The 16,714-nt window shown below is 32.8% G+C and overlaps 1 protein-coding gene across 1 annotated transcript in view; it reads right to left on the bottom strand.

Moving 5' to 3' along the window:
* LOC108764627 (transcription factor Sox-21-B) overlaps positions 1–15,035 on the bottom strand; it is a 44,308-nt gene extending 29,273 nt beyond the window's left edge. The window contains exons 1-3 of the mRNA XM_018512950.1: positions 15,016–15,035; positions 14,622–14,762; positions 7,083–7,357 (exon numbers count right to left, since the gene is read on the bottom strand). Coding sequence (XP_018368452.1) covers positions 7,083–7,357; positions 14,622–14,762; positions 15,016–15,035 — 436 coding nt within the window. The remainder of the gene's footprint in view (positions 1–7,082; positions 7,358–14,621; positions 14,763–15,015) is intronic.
* Between the last annotated feature and the right edge of the window lie 1,679 nt (positions 15,036–16,714).

Here is a 16,714-nt window from a genome sequence, read left to right as displayed (position 1 = left end):
TTAGCAAAAATATCGTTTATTATGTATTAAAAATGTATTTGTTGATTTTCCTTTGTATTTGGCACGTAAACAAAAATTCGATAAATTACATGGAAGAAAAATGTTGCTGTTAGTACAACCGCAAAAAGTGGCGTTGGGAGAACAGCACTCCAACTCGCGAAATCTCAGCCGGATATTAATATTTATTATTCAAATTTTTACACAATAATCTTCGACATATTCTGCGACTTGTAGAGCTATTCCGAAATTTTCGATTTACTTTACAACAAAATGGCGGATTTTTAATAATATTTTGTCCGAGTTTAGTGAATTCTTTTTCAAACGTTAAAGTTGTGTTATGAATTTTCAAATTAAAAATTTTCATTAATGCTACATTATAGTTGAATATGTATTTGAAGAAGTTTTCTGGAAAGTTTTAGATCTTTAAATGTAATAGTAAAAAAATTATGACAATTTATATGCAGCGTCAACGAAACGTCTGACGCGACATTACAACATATATATATATAAATTATCATAACTTCTTCATTATTGTATTTATTTTATTTTAAACGAAATTTTTTTTGTTTATGCTTACTAAATGGGTCACTAATATAAAAAAGAATATAAAAAAAAACTGATTTCTACAGCCTCTCCCGAAACATTTTTCTCGCTATGCCACTGTGATATCCATTAAGTTTTCAAATTTACTGAAATAATGAAAATAATACAATGATGTTAATATTTTACAATTAAAAATAGGAAACCTCACAAATAAAGAAAATTTTTTTTAATTACTTACATGTAAATCATGGATGGACATATCCGTAATGTTATTAGAACGCTTGTCATTAATGAAATACACAATATTGTAACAGACTTGTAACAGCAGTTCTGCTGATGTCTTGCCATTTGTTATGTATAAATTTTATGCATTGCAATAAAGTATATGATGTGATATGATGAATATGAACATGGAATAACTCAAAATTCAGTTCTGCTGATGTCTTGCCATTTGTTATGTATAAATTTTATGCATTGCAATAAAGTATATGACGTGATATGATGAATATGAACATGGAATAACTCAAAACTCCTTTCCTTTAATCGCTCATAACTAGCGGTGTCTTGAAATCTTAAGTGTATACATATAAACGAAACTCTAGAGTTTTCGACTGCACTCCTGTTTCTCCTTAATCTTTTCCAACCCTTTTCGTGTGAAGTTTGTCGCAGAATTCTCATAGGAAACAGATTTTGCGTATAAGTCTCGAAGTGGAGCGGAGAATTCCGTCTTTGTGACAGAAAGAGCCAGTGGGTGGTTCAAAGTAGTGATGGAAAGCTTTTAAGAGAGCGGGAGCTTTAAACTCGCTCAGGGACGATCATTTTTAATCACGCGCACACGACCGTGTGAAGGGGAACGTCGATGTGTTTTGTGCTATGTATATATTACGTATATCTATATGTATATGTAATAATATATGACAATGAAAGTCATTATACTTGCGATTCTATAGGTGAAATGCAATGACGGGGTTTTTCGCGATTTTCCTTTTCACAAATCTTGAAAGTATGAAACTTACTTACATGTGATCAGATCTGTTTTTATCAGTTGAAAATTATGCGGTTAACGAGTTTGATCGATTATGATAACATATAACTGTTCCTTTGATCCTTGCGTCTTTGAAAAGCGAGGCCGTCGGCAACTCATGTTTGAGCATCATAATAGATATCGCTATAAATTAAATTATAAGATTATGTAATATGGACGATAGAAAATAGAATCCAAATACGTCATACATGATAAACATAATTGAACTTCAAATATCGTCAGATTTAAGCTTCAATACTCAGTTTCGTTAACATACGAAGAGTGAACCTTTCTATTTTTTTTTTTAGTTTTAATGTAACACGGAACTAATTTCAAGGAATGCTATGATTTGCTTTTTCGAGCGAGGATCGTAATTACTATTCAAGATGAATATCATGGATAATGTCACGGATTCAAGAGATGATGTTAGCGAAACAGTTAAACCGGATTAATCTCAAGCACCGTAGAACAGGCAGGATCTCCTCTGTTTCGGAGAGGATTGCAAAACTGACAAGTCGTTTCTTTAACGCGCTCGAAAGAAGCTAGTGCCTCCTCTTGAAGGCTTCGGCAAGCGGTAGAAATACTTCATTACGATGAAAGCTTCTCCCGAGTCTCTTCTTCTCCACATCCCCTCTCCACATCACCTCACCGTTCTCTCTCGTGTGTTTATATACTCTACTTCTCTTTCGTTTCGCCCTCTTTGTGAATTTTTCTTTCTCGAGGGTGTTTGCATCGCATGCATGCGTTTTTACAGCGCAATATCAGAGGCAGTTTAGGGGAGGATTGGGATAAAACTGAGATAGAATCTTATTGCAGTTGTTGTGGCAAGAGCTTCAAAATTCTCTTATAAAAGTATCAGGATTAATAATTTACAATAATTTCTTATAGTCGTTAAAATCATTAATATCTTTATCAATAATCGCCTTTGTTATTTATTTCAATAGTATGTTGTGAAAAGTAACTTATGTTATACTTAGGTCTTTCTTTAAAATAATTTTATCAATTTTTTATTTAGCGCCATTGATTGATCGTTTATACCATCTTTTTATTTTGATTTGTGTATCTTAAACAGAATTGCTATTATTCTCGAAAGGCTTGAACCATTTACTCCAGAGGAGTCTCGAAGACGAAAGGGAAAGGGGACAATGTTCGGATGAGCAACTTGTACAACAGGAACGTTACAGCGAGGTCCAATAACTAGATTAGCTCTAAGCGTTTCAGGGCACTCACTTTAAAGAACCACTCTCTCTTCCTCTCTTGCGCTACGACTACTCCCTTTAGGATCCATCCCTAACATCCTCTGGGTGTCGTGAAACGTGGTAAATTGCTGACTTGGAAGATAACGTGTGGATCGCCATTTACTAATTGATGTAATAAAATCGGATGTTGTTTTTATCGCATTTTTGGGCTGAAATTATTTCAATCACTTGCGAAGTATTTATCTTGACGAGAAGAGCATTTGATTGGAATTCTGTCACTCATTTTGGAATTATTTAGCATAAAACAATTAAATAGATGTTAATTTTAAATGCTATTTAAACCAAAAAATTTAACATTCTTTTATGAAGTCACAGGACTTCCAAAAAATCCAAACATTTAAAGATTTGCAATCTCAAGAACCGATAAATCAACAGATTGGAAAAAGCTTTAATAATTTAGCATTTAAAAAATTATTACTTTCGTGTCCAATATTCAATATTCAATATCCAATATTCAATATCCTTGAAAAATCTTCCAAGTATCTACATTGTTCTTATTTCATTATATTAAAATATATCCTTCGCTATTTTTCGAGAATTTCTGTGGCTAGTCAGAGTATTCACACAAGTAGTAAAAAATAAGGTATATTCTTCCGGATACCTTTGTGGTGTCAGAAAAAAAGTGAAACGCGACGTGCTTGCCCGTTAAATTCCAATCATCGAATCGAGAATGGAGCTTTTTGTCGCCTTGCGTGGGAATTTCGCAACAGTGCACAGTGGGAGGAAAGGGACAAACTCTGTGAGTGCCGCAACGAAGTGGATGTGTATCATCCAAAAATATGCTTGGCGGCGAAAGAGCGACGGGAAAGTGTCGCGTCGACACATAAAAGGAAATGTGGAGGAAGAAGTATGGGAGAATAAGGATGGCTTGGGAAGGGGGAAAGCAGAGGGTTGGAAAATAGAAAAGGGGATGGTACAACGAAGGTTCGAGCGTGCGCATCATTTTTACTGAGAAGGAGGAGAAAGAGGAGAAGATGGAGGAGGAAGAGGAGAAGGAGGTGGAGGAGAAGGAGACGCTTCCCTTATTCGACGTCGCCGGGGAAACGAAAAATGGGGGATAGACGGTGCGAGGCGAGGAAGAAAATGACGGATAAAGGAGTTCGAGGGAGTTGCGGAAGGTTCTTTGTCGACTGGGGTATTTAACGGAAATACTAGACGGAATATCTCCGTCGACGCTAAATCACGCGGATGTGTGTTGTGCACGAAGTCGTTCATAAAGGAAAACGATGAGAAATAATATGTCGTGACAGAATGATAGTCCTGATTGTGCAATGAATAATTCTCGTTACGTTAAAGATTTTTTTTCTAAAAAGTCGCGAATGAAATATGTCTTAGGGCCGAGGGGGTAACCACTAGCTGAAATATTGTCCCGCAGATTACATGATTTCATTTGATTACAAATAATTTTTTTCACTACATATAAAGTAATTTGATAAAATATACGATTTCATTTAATTAATTTTAATATTATACAATAATTTCTCGTGGAGGGGTTGCATATGTAATTATCGAATTATACATAGAGATTTCATATGAATTTTATAATGATTTCGAGGACTCCCAAGATTATATTAAGTGGTTACCTCGCTTTTAAAGCCTTGTGTCCACGATGCTAGAAATCGGTCCAAGATTTCGGACAGAGAAAAAATTAACAAATCACATTTGAACAATTTGATCACATGACCATTGCGATTGGTCAATTCTTTCTTCATCCGAGGTCTCGGACCGATTTCTAGCATCGTGGACACAAGGCTTTAGGCTGGAATCAGACTATGCATTGAAGACTGAGATTAAAGATTAAAGATTGAAATTTCACCAATGAGGACAAAGAAATTTTGGATCTTTTTGTTCTGATTGGTCAAACATCAATCTTTCAATCTTCAATCTCATTCTTCAATGCGTATAGTCTGATTCCGACCTTATGGCGTGTTTGCATCTTGAAAAGCAGAAAACGGAAAAACAGTGGCCAATCAGAACTCGCGTTGGTAGTAAGAAGTACAAAAAGCCGAACTCTCTTGTCGACTACCAGCGCAAGTTCTGATTGGCTGTTGCTTTTCCGCTTCCTATTTTTCCATCAAGGTGTAAATGCGCCCTTAGTGGAAAAGCGGGAGCCAATCAGAACTCGCGCTGGTAATAGAAACAGAAAAGCGGAATGTACCGCTTATTACCTGCGTGAGTTTTGATTGGCTTCCGCTTTTCCGCTTTCTGCTTTTGCGTCAAAGTATGAACATGTTCTTATACTTAGGGACTCGTATTTCGTTGGAATTAATTTTTTGCAAAATGATATATTGTATTCTAAAAAATTCTGTTTACCTTGTAAAAAAATGAATTCTTTTACTTTTAGAAAATTCTAATAATTCAAAATATATTTATATTTCGTATTTTATATTAAATACAGTATCTAAACTTCTGTTTAAACGCGAGAGGTACGTCTCGTGTTATATAAATCCGCATAATACGAGCTGAATTATACAGAGATTTACTGTACTGTGTTTAGTGTATTATAATTATGAGATATAAATATATTTTAAATTATCAACATCTTAAAAACGGCGATTTTAATGAACATGTGAAGTTATAGCATTCCAATTTTAATTCTCAAGAATTCTTAGAGAGAGAGAAAGAGAGAGAGAGAGAGAGAGGAGGGGAGAGAGATTATGGGAGAACGAGAGTATAAAAGAGAAAAAGTGAGACTAGGAGAAAATGCGAAAAAGCGAGAGAAATTGTAGGCAAGAGAGAGCAGGAGAAGGCGAAAGAGCACGAAAGATGAAAAAAAGCAAGAAAGGATGGAAGGGAGAGAGCAGTTAATTTTTATTTTTTATTTTTATATATTATTAATCTAATATATCAATAAATATAAATTATTATTATTATTTTTTATTTTTAGAAAATTTAAATTCTATATTATTGTTTTCAAAAATTTGCAAAAAGCAATGAAATTTTTACAAAAAACCTATTTAAGAAAGAAAAACTATATGCCAAGTGCATAAAAAAGGTATCGAATATTACATTCCTTTTAAGAAAAAATAGATACAAAATAAATGCAATTACTCATAAGATAAACTGTCTTATTTGTATTGCTTTGTGAAATATACTTGGCTAATTTGCATTTATTCCGTATCTGTTTTTTATATAATATTCGATACCTTTTCAATACATTTGTTGAAATATCTCGGAAACGATTAACCATCCACGCCAAAATAAGAATATAATTACAATATGTTCAGAGGAACGTATTCTATGATTCTGCTAAATTTCATTGAAATTGGGGAAGACCATATTTGAGCTTTCCCTTGTAAGAGAAATGTCTAGTGGTTCGATCCGCGGACTGCCAATCTGTGGACCCGAGTTCGATCCACAAATTGGTAGTCCCATCTACGCTTCGCGTATTGATATTTGTATTCTTTTAGTTGGTACCCTTCGTCATTTCACCGTCTGACCACAAAGTCTAGCATAGTAATGAAAGCAATATAACAGAGGAAAACAAAATAGTACGAGTGAATGCTCGATCAAAATTGACCTTACTTTCCAAAAATATATGCAACATTCAAACCAAAGAAAACGCGTCCTTTTCGGCCGAACGATCTCTCGAAACCGCCATCCGCGCCTGCATATGCAAAATTTTTCCTGCATTTAAGCTACGCTCCATCTATGAATAAAATTCTCAATTGTATGTTAAGCACTGTGTCGATGCTAGAACTCTCTCTAAATTCTTGGATCTAGAAATGTCTAGCCAATCAAAATGTCTAGCCAATCAAAATGTGGTTTTTACGGAAAAACGGCAAGTTGATTGGCTACATATTTCTCGGTCCGAGAATTCGGACTAAGTTCCAGCACCGTGGACACAGATGTTTCTTAATCCAAGACACAATTGAGACTCTTACTCATAGATGGAGTGTAGCTTAAAAATCCTGCTTATATGAAGCACAGATAGCAGTCTCGAAAGATCGCTTGGCCGAAAAGGACTGATTCTCTTTGGTCTGACACAGAGCTTTACACCGATTAGGTTTCCCCTGATTAAGACAAATTTGATTAAAATATACGTGTAATAAGACTTAAAAGTTAGTTGACGATTTATTACTGGCCAATATAGCTTCATTCACGGAGCCGAAGGCCAATTAAAGAACAAGTTCTCTTATAAGCATTCGGAGAAACTTCAAGGTCCAATTTCTCCAAGAAACCAGAGAAATTGAACAATGTTTTTTAAAGTGTAGAATTATTTGTAATAAAAATACTAAGAAATCAGTTGTTCGTACCTAGCCGCTTAGAGATTTCACTGTTGTGCATTTTCGGGTTCTCTTGTGCAATCTTCCGTCGTTGTAGTCGTGACCACACCATGAAGGCGTTCATTGGCCGTTTGATGTGTTCCACCGGCACCTTCTTGCCTGCCGAGCCGAGCGGACTACTCCCCCCCATGAGGCCGACCCCCATGTGACCGACACCGGCACTACCCGGTGGCGACGTACCCGTCATCCCTTGCATACTACGCAAGGTTTCTGTGAAGGCGCCGTCGCACATGTTGCCGCCGGCTCTGTAATTAAAGACGTCTTTCGGTTAAGCCCATGACACATACAAGAACGTAAGGCCGTAGCACGCAAGCAGTAAGTGAATTGGCCAATCACAGTAGAGACCGTAAGGCCAGTAGCGAATCCAATGGTACGATTTCCTTACTGATTACGCCTTACGGCCTTACGTTTTTCTGTGCTCCCGGCTTTAGGGACCCCTATTAATTCGATCACTCTGAGATATGTGAGACCTTTGGGAAGATGAAAATACCGGAGTGAAAAGTAAGAAATTATTAAAATTAAACATTATGCGACTATGTTCCAAAATTTACTGCCAGTGCTGAAAATCTATAGTTTACGTTACGTGTATTATAGATTTTTAGCACTGGCAGTGAATTTTGGAATGCAGCCTAAGTAAGCAAATTCAAGCCTATAACGGTCGAAGTTAGAACTTTTAATGCCTAAATAATTTAAAGTGAATTATATATATATATATATACTATATATGTACGTACATACATATATATATCATATTTTGTAGTTATTTAAACTGCGCCGAATTAAGAAATTATTAAAATTATCATTAATTTTCCTTTTTTCTCTCTTTTGCTGCTTAATTCTCTGTTTTTCTCTTTTATATTTCTTTTTAATATTTCCAAAAATGATCTTTCTGATAGAATAAATCGAGGCGAATCAAGTTAATATAAGTTTCAAGACAGTTGTCGTTAGTTTTTTCATTTTTGTTTTAAATGAGTTGTTTTATCATGTTACTTCCGTATGTTTCCTCTGTGTTGGAAACAATAGATAATAGATTTGTATTGCGTGTATAAATTCAGTGTCAGTTGATGATACAGACGCAGAGATCGTAAGTTTACAAAAAAAATATTGTAATCAATATAAATTCACAATCTTAATTTTATGATTTTGTAATAAAGATATGTTAAAACTTGTGCATATTATAATGATTTTTATCTAGGATATCTAGTTTGCTAAATTGATCTAATAAATGGCGAATTGGATCGTTCTCAATTTCGAAGCGAATTGGGTAATTTTATTTTCTTGATTTTTTTGTTTTGCAATAAGAAATACCATGTTTGTGTATTATTTGATTATATAAAACCCAAGTGTTGTATGTGTTATGAAGATAAAATTTTTATAATAAAACTTAATGATGAAATTTGTTTTCATCACTTTTTATCAATGAAGACAAATTAATCCGATTCGTTACAATTTATTTAATATTCGTAATTTTTTTTGCTTATTCACACGTTTTTAATACAACCAAACATTAAACAAACTTAACGTCTTTGAATATACTTAAATATTTAAACACACTCTTTTAAACATCTCAATTTTTGAAGATAGAAATGATTTGAAATAATTTAAGCATATAACTCTTGTAATTATTAATACATGTGATAATTTCATTATAGAGATTATCATCTCTAATAGTATTTAATATAAAACACAGCATAAATTTTTGATAGTGCAAATTTTTGTAGTATTTCTTTAAAAATCCATATATATAAAATGACGATAATATATGATGATGTTTTTATATCGATGGATGCGAACCTTTTTTGAAATAACATAAATTATTATTATAAATAATGTGTTGCAACAAAAATTATGTACTAAAAATTATCATTAATATTACTATTACTAATGTTGCTATTACTACTATATTATTGACATTCTTTTTATAAATATTTTAATAATAATAACTTTATTAACGATTTATTTGTATAATTTCCATATTCAGGTAAAAATATATTTTGTGTTTCTTTGAAGCTATTTTCATTATGTTAATAGAATCTATAATAAAATATAATTAATATTATTAAATTTATAAAATAATACAAATTATATAAATTAATAGATAAAAAACATATTTATGTTAAAGCTTATGTAACCTTTTTTTAACGACTGATAATGTAGACTTTTAAGGTAGGAATTGCCTCGAGGATCGGTACCGCCTCCTAAAAGAACTTGGTCAAGGACGCAGTGTCCAGCTGTTTATTTCATTGTAAGGATGAATAGAAGTGCCTGGTACCTTTACGTATATTGCAGATCGCGTATTTTGTGCAAATAAAAAAATTGGTTTTTTGTATCTCTTACTAATCTCTTTGACGCTAAGTTTAATGAATATATATATGAAGATTTTATTTTTAAAATAATTTGTTCAGTGTTTTACATTTTTTTTCACTATTATTGCAAAATTAACATTTACGGAAATATATCAGATGTGATTCACAAAATACTTGAAATTAACTCTTTTGCTACGACGGGCGATATATCGCAAAACTTTTTTTTCTTCCATAAAACGTTAGCTATATTGAACAGAGAAAATTGATCAATAAGCAGTGATTTTTTGATATGATCGATTCCTAGCGAAGAACTAAAGGTAAAAACCAATTAATCAGAGTTAGTAAAGATTAATGCTTTTTTTAAAGAATAAAACATATTGTGTTTCTTCTTAAACATATTTTTAATACTTTCAAATATGCTCTAAACACAGTATTATAAAAAACATATTTAAAACATATTAAAAACATCAATTAAGCATATTTTAAACTGTTTAAAACACATTTAAAACATGTTTTTTTATCAACCTTGCAATTAATCATATTAAAGAATTACAGAGCGATCACTGATCAGTTTTCTCTGCTAATACAGCCAAAGTGGCGTTGTGCAGGTATAAGATGTAATCTGAACTTTTAAGGGTCTACGAAGATGACTGTACGAAGATGACTGTAACTGAATCGTGGAACATAAGTCGTAGTTATAGGTTGACCAAAACATTGTGCGTTGACTTACGTATCACTCAAGTTTCACCATTTAGTTACAGCCTTATGGTGAGGCCCTAAAATTCCGCGGGTACATTTTTGACGCGGCGTCTTGTTCAGTGGAGACATTCTGTAGCGCAGAGGATCACCGTAACGAATGGTTAAAGAAGAAATTCCACAAAGACTTGAAAAATGAGAGATAAGACAAAAGACGTTCATTTTGTCATTTGTTAGATAACAGAAAAATTATGTAAGCGTGGCTTATATGGAAAATCTGTAAGAAGAAGTCATCGTACACACTATTATGCAGATTGTGCTATATAATATTCTTTTGAAATTCTTTTACACATTTTGATAAAAATAAAAGGAGTTTAATAATATTAAATCGTTGTAAATAATGTTATTATTTTTTTGCGAAAAACTTTATTTTTTATTCATAAAAGTTTTTATTTTTAAACAAATAATTCAACTTTTTGAAATCATCACTTTTTGGACATATTATTGTTTTTTTTTTCTGACGTACATATTCTCAAGTATTGTAGCCTAAAAGGAATTTTTTTTTGTTCATTCATATATAAAGGTTATGAATTTTTAATCAATACGTTTTTTTTTTCAGAATTCTTACATTTAAATTTATAAGAAGTAAGTAAATGCAATCCGGCTTTTATTATGGTAAAAACTTGTTAAAGATTTACAAGCACACAAGAATTTTTCAGATTTTTATATAGTCCGAAACAATAAAAAAATCTGTTGTAGACCTCAATGCTCCAAATTATAGACAGTGATCGAAAATTTCGTATTGTCGGTTGAGAAGTAAAAATAAATGAACATATCCTACGATACATTAATTCGCTAGCATAAGATATGCTATACAAGTATTGTCTCTCTGACAGCAAAGTAGATAGCAGACTATCTACTTTGCTGGCTTGCATCTATGATTACTATATCAACAGGCATTGCTTTCTTTTTTCACAGCACTATTACGTCAATCGACGATCGGTGGATCTCAACTCTATCATCATAAAATCTTCGTGCGAGAACAGAGACTTTATAACGATACAGTTAAGATTCACCTATTATATATATTGAGATCAAATTAGATGAGAGTGGATTTTCCTCGCGGTATATAATAAGTCGTTTTCGTAAGCAAATTAATCTTTTTTTTTCTTCGTATTAAAATCATTAACCAATCTCGACACGTTCTGCGCGCTCTTTAGTTTTTCATTCTTCGCCCTAAACGTCACCCCTGGGGCAAAGGGTATTCCAAACGACTCCTTTGCCTTCCTTCCTCAATTTTCTTTCTTTCTCTTTTTCTTATTCCAAATTCTAACTTCTCGAACTAACACAATTATCGTACTGAATATCCTTGAGTGTACGTTAAAAAAACCTGCAGTGGTCGGGGGAGGACTCAGGAAAAGAGAGAGAAAGGGCAGTAGTTACGATTTTGTAGGGTCAGGATCACCCCCTATAGGAGAGGGGACAACGAGAGAGCGAGTGCCACCCTCGAGTGTCATTCAGGGCGGATTAATAGATACGTCGGTTAGTTGAAGTTGCAAGGGGTGGAACAACTACCCCGTCATCATCGTTCCGTGGTATTTGGGGTGCTCTTTGAGAATACTCCCCCTTCTCTCTGAGAGAAAGAGAGAAAGAGAGAGAAATAAAGAGCAAGAGAGTAACTCACTGAGATCGAAAAGATGCTGGAAGTAATGGCTGTTGACAACGACGGGAGAGGGATTAGGAAGTGCTAATTGAATGTTTAGGTATGGGTCACCGAAAGACGCATCGAGGACGTGTATAGCAAATTACTGCCTATTTTAATCAATATTATTTACTTTTCAAATCTTTGCGTTTCATTTGTAAATAATTAAAAATTTCAATACAACACACTGTGATGAAAAATAATAAATTCGATGTTATTGCAAAGTTCGATTCTGCTTACAATCGAGAAACACAAATTGTTTCTTATAGAAATGTTACGAATTATTTTGAGTTATGAATTTAAAAGCAAATTTATCGTGACAAATATCTTATATGTCACTTACCGAAATCTTCTATTTTTCATGATGATTTTTAATTAATTCGTTAATTAAAAAATATCTTACTTGCATAGATTAAAACTTTAATTTAATCTTACTCTTAAACTTAATCTTAATCTAGGCAAGTAGATATAAACATATATTTATTTTCCGTAAATAAATGTTATATTAGTATTATTCAAATAATTATTTATTAAAATTTAGTACATTTTTCTCTCAATGTACTGTAAATAATAAAACAAAAGCCTAATAGAATTTCATTTTATTATCATCAAACAATCAATAATATCATTTTTGATCAGAAAATATATTAAAACTGAATTTTAATGTTTTACCCCTTAAAAACTACTCTAGGTGTGTCATATTCAATTTTATTTTCCCAGTACTTTTTCAATGCTGTTTTCGTTATTTGTAACTTTTTCTAAATACGTACATTTATTTGATACATACATACATATATATATATATATATATATATATATACATACGTACATTTATTTGGTATTGTTATGTTACGGCTTACAGCTTAAAGTTCAAGTTTTACGCCTTAAAATCTTATTGCAGACGCCGCTTAACAAGAGACACAAATGACACGATGAATCATTACATCCTTGTTGTTCGCCAAAATGTTGAAAGAAAATGAAATGATCACTGTGTTATACAGTGTCGCTTATTAGAAAGCTCCCAATATTTGGAGATACAAGACGTTAAGACAAGCACAGTGATAAAATTGACATAGTCATGGATCATAGCGCGAGACCGGTCTTTTCAATAAAACGTCAAAGTGGTGCTATTCCGCGATATGCTAGTACTTACTTATTTTATATTATTTGATACTTTTTAAATTAATAGTATTGACGCTATAAAACATATCTTTAAAAATAATAATTATATGTTTATTAATAATGACAGATTATAATTCTATTTATTTGATTTTAATGTGACTATTAAAAATGTGCAGTATGTAACTTGTTGTATTTGAAACAATTTGTAACGAAAATTTAATTAATTCGGAGTTTTTAGCATATATTGTTCCATTATAAATAATTTGAATTTAGGTTTCTTTAAACTTGTTTTTTTATATTTGCGAGATTTGTATTCTTATATGATTTATTTATAAATACTCTACTAAATACATGTAGTTTCTAAAGACAATTTGGTGATTTAATTTAATAATTCCTGATTTTAGAAATTAAATTTCTCGATTGTACGAATACGTTTTAAGAGCTCCAACAATATAATTTTTAATTCAAATCAATCAATATATATAAAAAAGCAAAGAAGCCACGCTTGATGTTCGTGCTATACAATATTTATATGTTTATCCTAAAATAGCAATAAAGCAAAAATACATACAGACGTTTCGACCTTTTTACATCAGGTCCTCTTCAACGTGATAAAATTTAATGCAAATTTTACATACCAAATCTTCTTATGATCGCACTCATATCGAAATTCCCACTCTTCGCAAATTGAATTATTATAATCCCTTGTGGAGAACGTAGGTACATCCATGTATTATCAACCTGTAGTCTAAATTGCTACGCTTGGACATCTCTAAATGTTACATCCTTCTGTGGCTTGGATTAAAAAAATTTTTTATTCCATCAACATAGCTTATATCAATAGTTATTGATAGTTCACTTAATATAATATAAATCGATAGAGATAAAGAAATTCGATATGAATTTCGATATGAGTGCGATCTTAAAAAGATTTGATATGTAAAATTTGCGTTAAGTTTTATCACAATAAAGAGGACCTGATGTAAAAAGGTCGAAACGTCTGTATGTATTTTTGCTTTATTGCTATTTTAGGATAAACATATAAATATTGTATAGCACGACCATCAAGCGTGGCTTCTTTGCCTTTTTATATATTGATTGTTTGAATTTTATTCGTTGGAGCCTAGTACATATTGTATTGATTGGTTAAACATAATTTTTAATTTTTGCTTGTTTTTAAGATAATATATTTTCTATAATTAATAAACGCTTCTCTATTTTTTAGGATGTTCAGAAAGATACTTTATTCTCTCAATATGCTCAAGTCATTGTTATTAAAGTTGGAATTGAAAATATATTTTTGAGAAATACAAAATTATAAATTAACATATAAGATACATAAAGATCTCTTCGATGAAAATGATTGCATATGTATAGTATTAATGATTATTGAGATTTGATGATTGTTGTACTGGAAAACTTGACGTTTCGTAAGATAGGCCGGCCGGTTTTGCGCTTTGATATCGCTGCTCTTGCTCTTAACACTTATTATTCTCCTGATCTGCATGATATTCACCTTGTATGAAATCTTTGACTTGTTACTGACCTGTTAAAAAAAATTTCGATGTTGTGGGCAAGCTTTTTAAGCAATTTGTAAGAGACGTGTATGTATAATGTAGAATTTACTTTTCACGCTTTTTTAATACACCCAAATAAGCCCGATCCACTTCTTGGAGGACTCACCTCATAAAGTGGCCGGCGGCTCGTTGGTGCAAGTCCAGATCAATTTTGCTGCCGTGATTGAGACTCTCGTCTCGCAAAGCGTTGTGTTTGATAACAATCACTAGGAGAACAATTGAGAGGTGGGTCACTGCACTGCTCAATCTGTTAAGCACATGGTGTGAGACCAGAGTTATCACCGTCACGTCACTCCGGGTCCTAGTCCTAACAGTCCCCTCATACGTTGTAGCGCACCGTTGTGCCCGCACTAAAGGCTATTTCTGTTGTCACTTTAAAAATCATGAGACGCGTTTTCATGGAGCCGGTTTCAAATTTTAAGCGAAGCTGCGATTGAACGAGAAGAACGTTGTAAACGTGTCCGGAGAACTACACGCTTGGCCACGGTGGCCTTACTCACTGCTCACCACCGTTGACCATGGATGGCGTCGGAATGCCTGTTCGCACAGTCAGTCGACGAGAAGCCCGATGCTAGCCACCTCCAGCACCCCCGGAGTTCGCTTCCCCCCACTTTCGTTGCTACGTTCGATGGAGGCGTCGTCCTAAGACTCGGTTTCAACCAATCGTTTTATCGGGGGCGTATTCTAGTGCGTTGAATCTCCTGATTGGCTTTAGTAGCAAAGCTGTCAATATATTAAGTGGTAAAGGTCGTATACTCCAGTATAATGCTATTCGGTCTCGCTTCTACGTTTCATCTCCGTTTCTTTTCGATCTCTTTTGGTTCTCGCGATTATGTTTTTCTTTCGATACAGAAACAATTCCTTAGCGACAATCATTTCAATGTTTCATATCGTTTCTTTCACAATAATTAACTTTGACAAAAGTAAAAAATTATTAATTGTTTATATTTATTATGTTTCTAATGCTAATACTATATACTTATAATGATATTATTTCACAAAAAGTTAGTAATTTTGTACAATTTGGTAAGTGTAAACATTTACAGTTAGAGACTTTTCCCTGCCTTTTCTGATTTGTTGTCTAAAGATTTCTTTATAAATTATGCAATGAGAGAGGCTATCTGAGCCTATAGAAAGATGACGTGCGCTAATATTACACTGGTAGAAATGTAATCACGAGCTTCCTGTACATGTAAATCGTGATTATGAACGAAATTAAAAGTAATGAATGATTTAACTGAAAATTAAATTGCAGTAGTTACTTAAATGTAATGAATTTGTATATTTTAAATTTATGAAATTTAATATACTTTTTATAAAATTTTGTGAAAAGTACATTAAAATTCATAAATTTTCATGAAAAGTACATTAAATTTCATGTACGTGTACATAAATGTACTTTTCACTTATAAATATATTAAATTTAATGTAATGTCATAAAATTAAGTTCAAATTGTGTAACTTAAAAATTTCATGCAATTTCTAACAGTGCAGATATAATCTTTATTTAATAATAATATAAACGAATTTTTCAAACGTTTCGATCTTTACAAACGAACGACTTATGTATATCACTTCGGTGCGTGTTTTTTCAACGATATCATTTGCCGACTAGCAGTTGGTGGATCTCCCATGTTAAGCCTTGTGTCCACGATGCTAGAAATCGGTCCGAGAACTCGGATGAAGAAAGAATTGACCAATCGCAATGGTCATGTGATCAAATTGTTCAAATGTGATTTGTTAATTTTTTCTCTGTCCGAGATCTTGGACCGATTTCTAGCATCGTGGACACAAGGCTTTAGACAACTCTTCAGTACCGCGCATTAAATTCAAACGAATTAGTTCATTGAGTTGAATATTAGGTAAGATACCACAAGTAAATTACTAATCCATAATTACTGATTCAAGCGAATTACGGATAGAAAAAAATTTTAAAAATTCAAAAACTCTCTCTCTCTCTCTCTTGATTCGACATCACTTTAATGAATAATTTTCAATATTTTTTAATAATTTCTCGTTTGCTGGATAGGTCAACCTGTAAATCAAGCTGTAGACTGTAGGCAATCGATTTGTAGGCAAACAGGGTCCTCCCCGAAATGGCCACTAGTATCAGACTTGAATTCGAACGCTGTTAAGAATATAAATAAGAAAGTGATTTCCATTCGATATCAATCTCTCTCTCTCTCTCTCTCTCTCTCT

This window comes from Trachymyrmex cornetzi, unplaced genomic scaffold, assembly GCF_001594075.2.
Source record: "Trachymyrmex cornetzi isolate Tcor2-1 unplaced genomic scaffold, Tcor1.1 scaffold441, whole genome shotgun sequence".
Lineage (NCBI taxonomy): Eukaryota > Metazoa > Arthropoda > Insecta > Hymenoptera > Formicidae > Trachymyrmex > Trachymyrmex cornetzi.
This window is presented reverse-complemented; position numbering and strand designations above follow the sequence as displayed.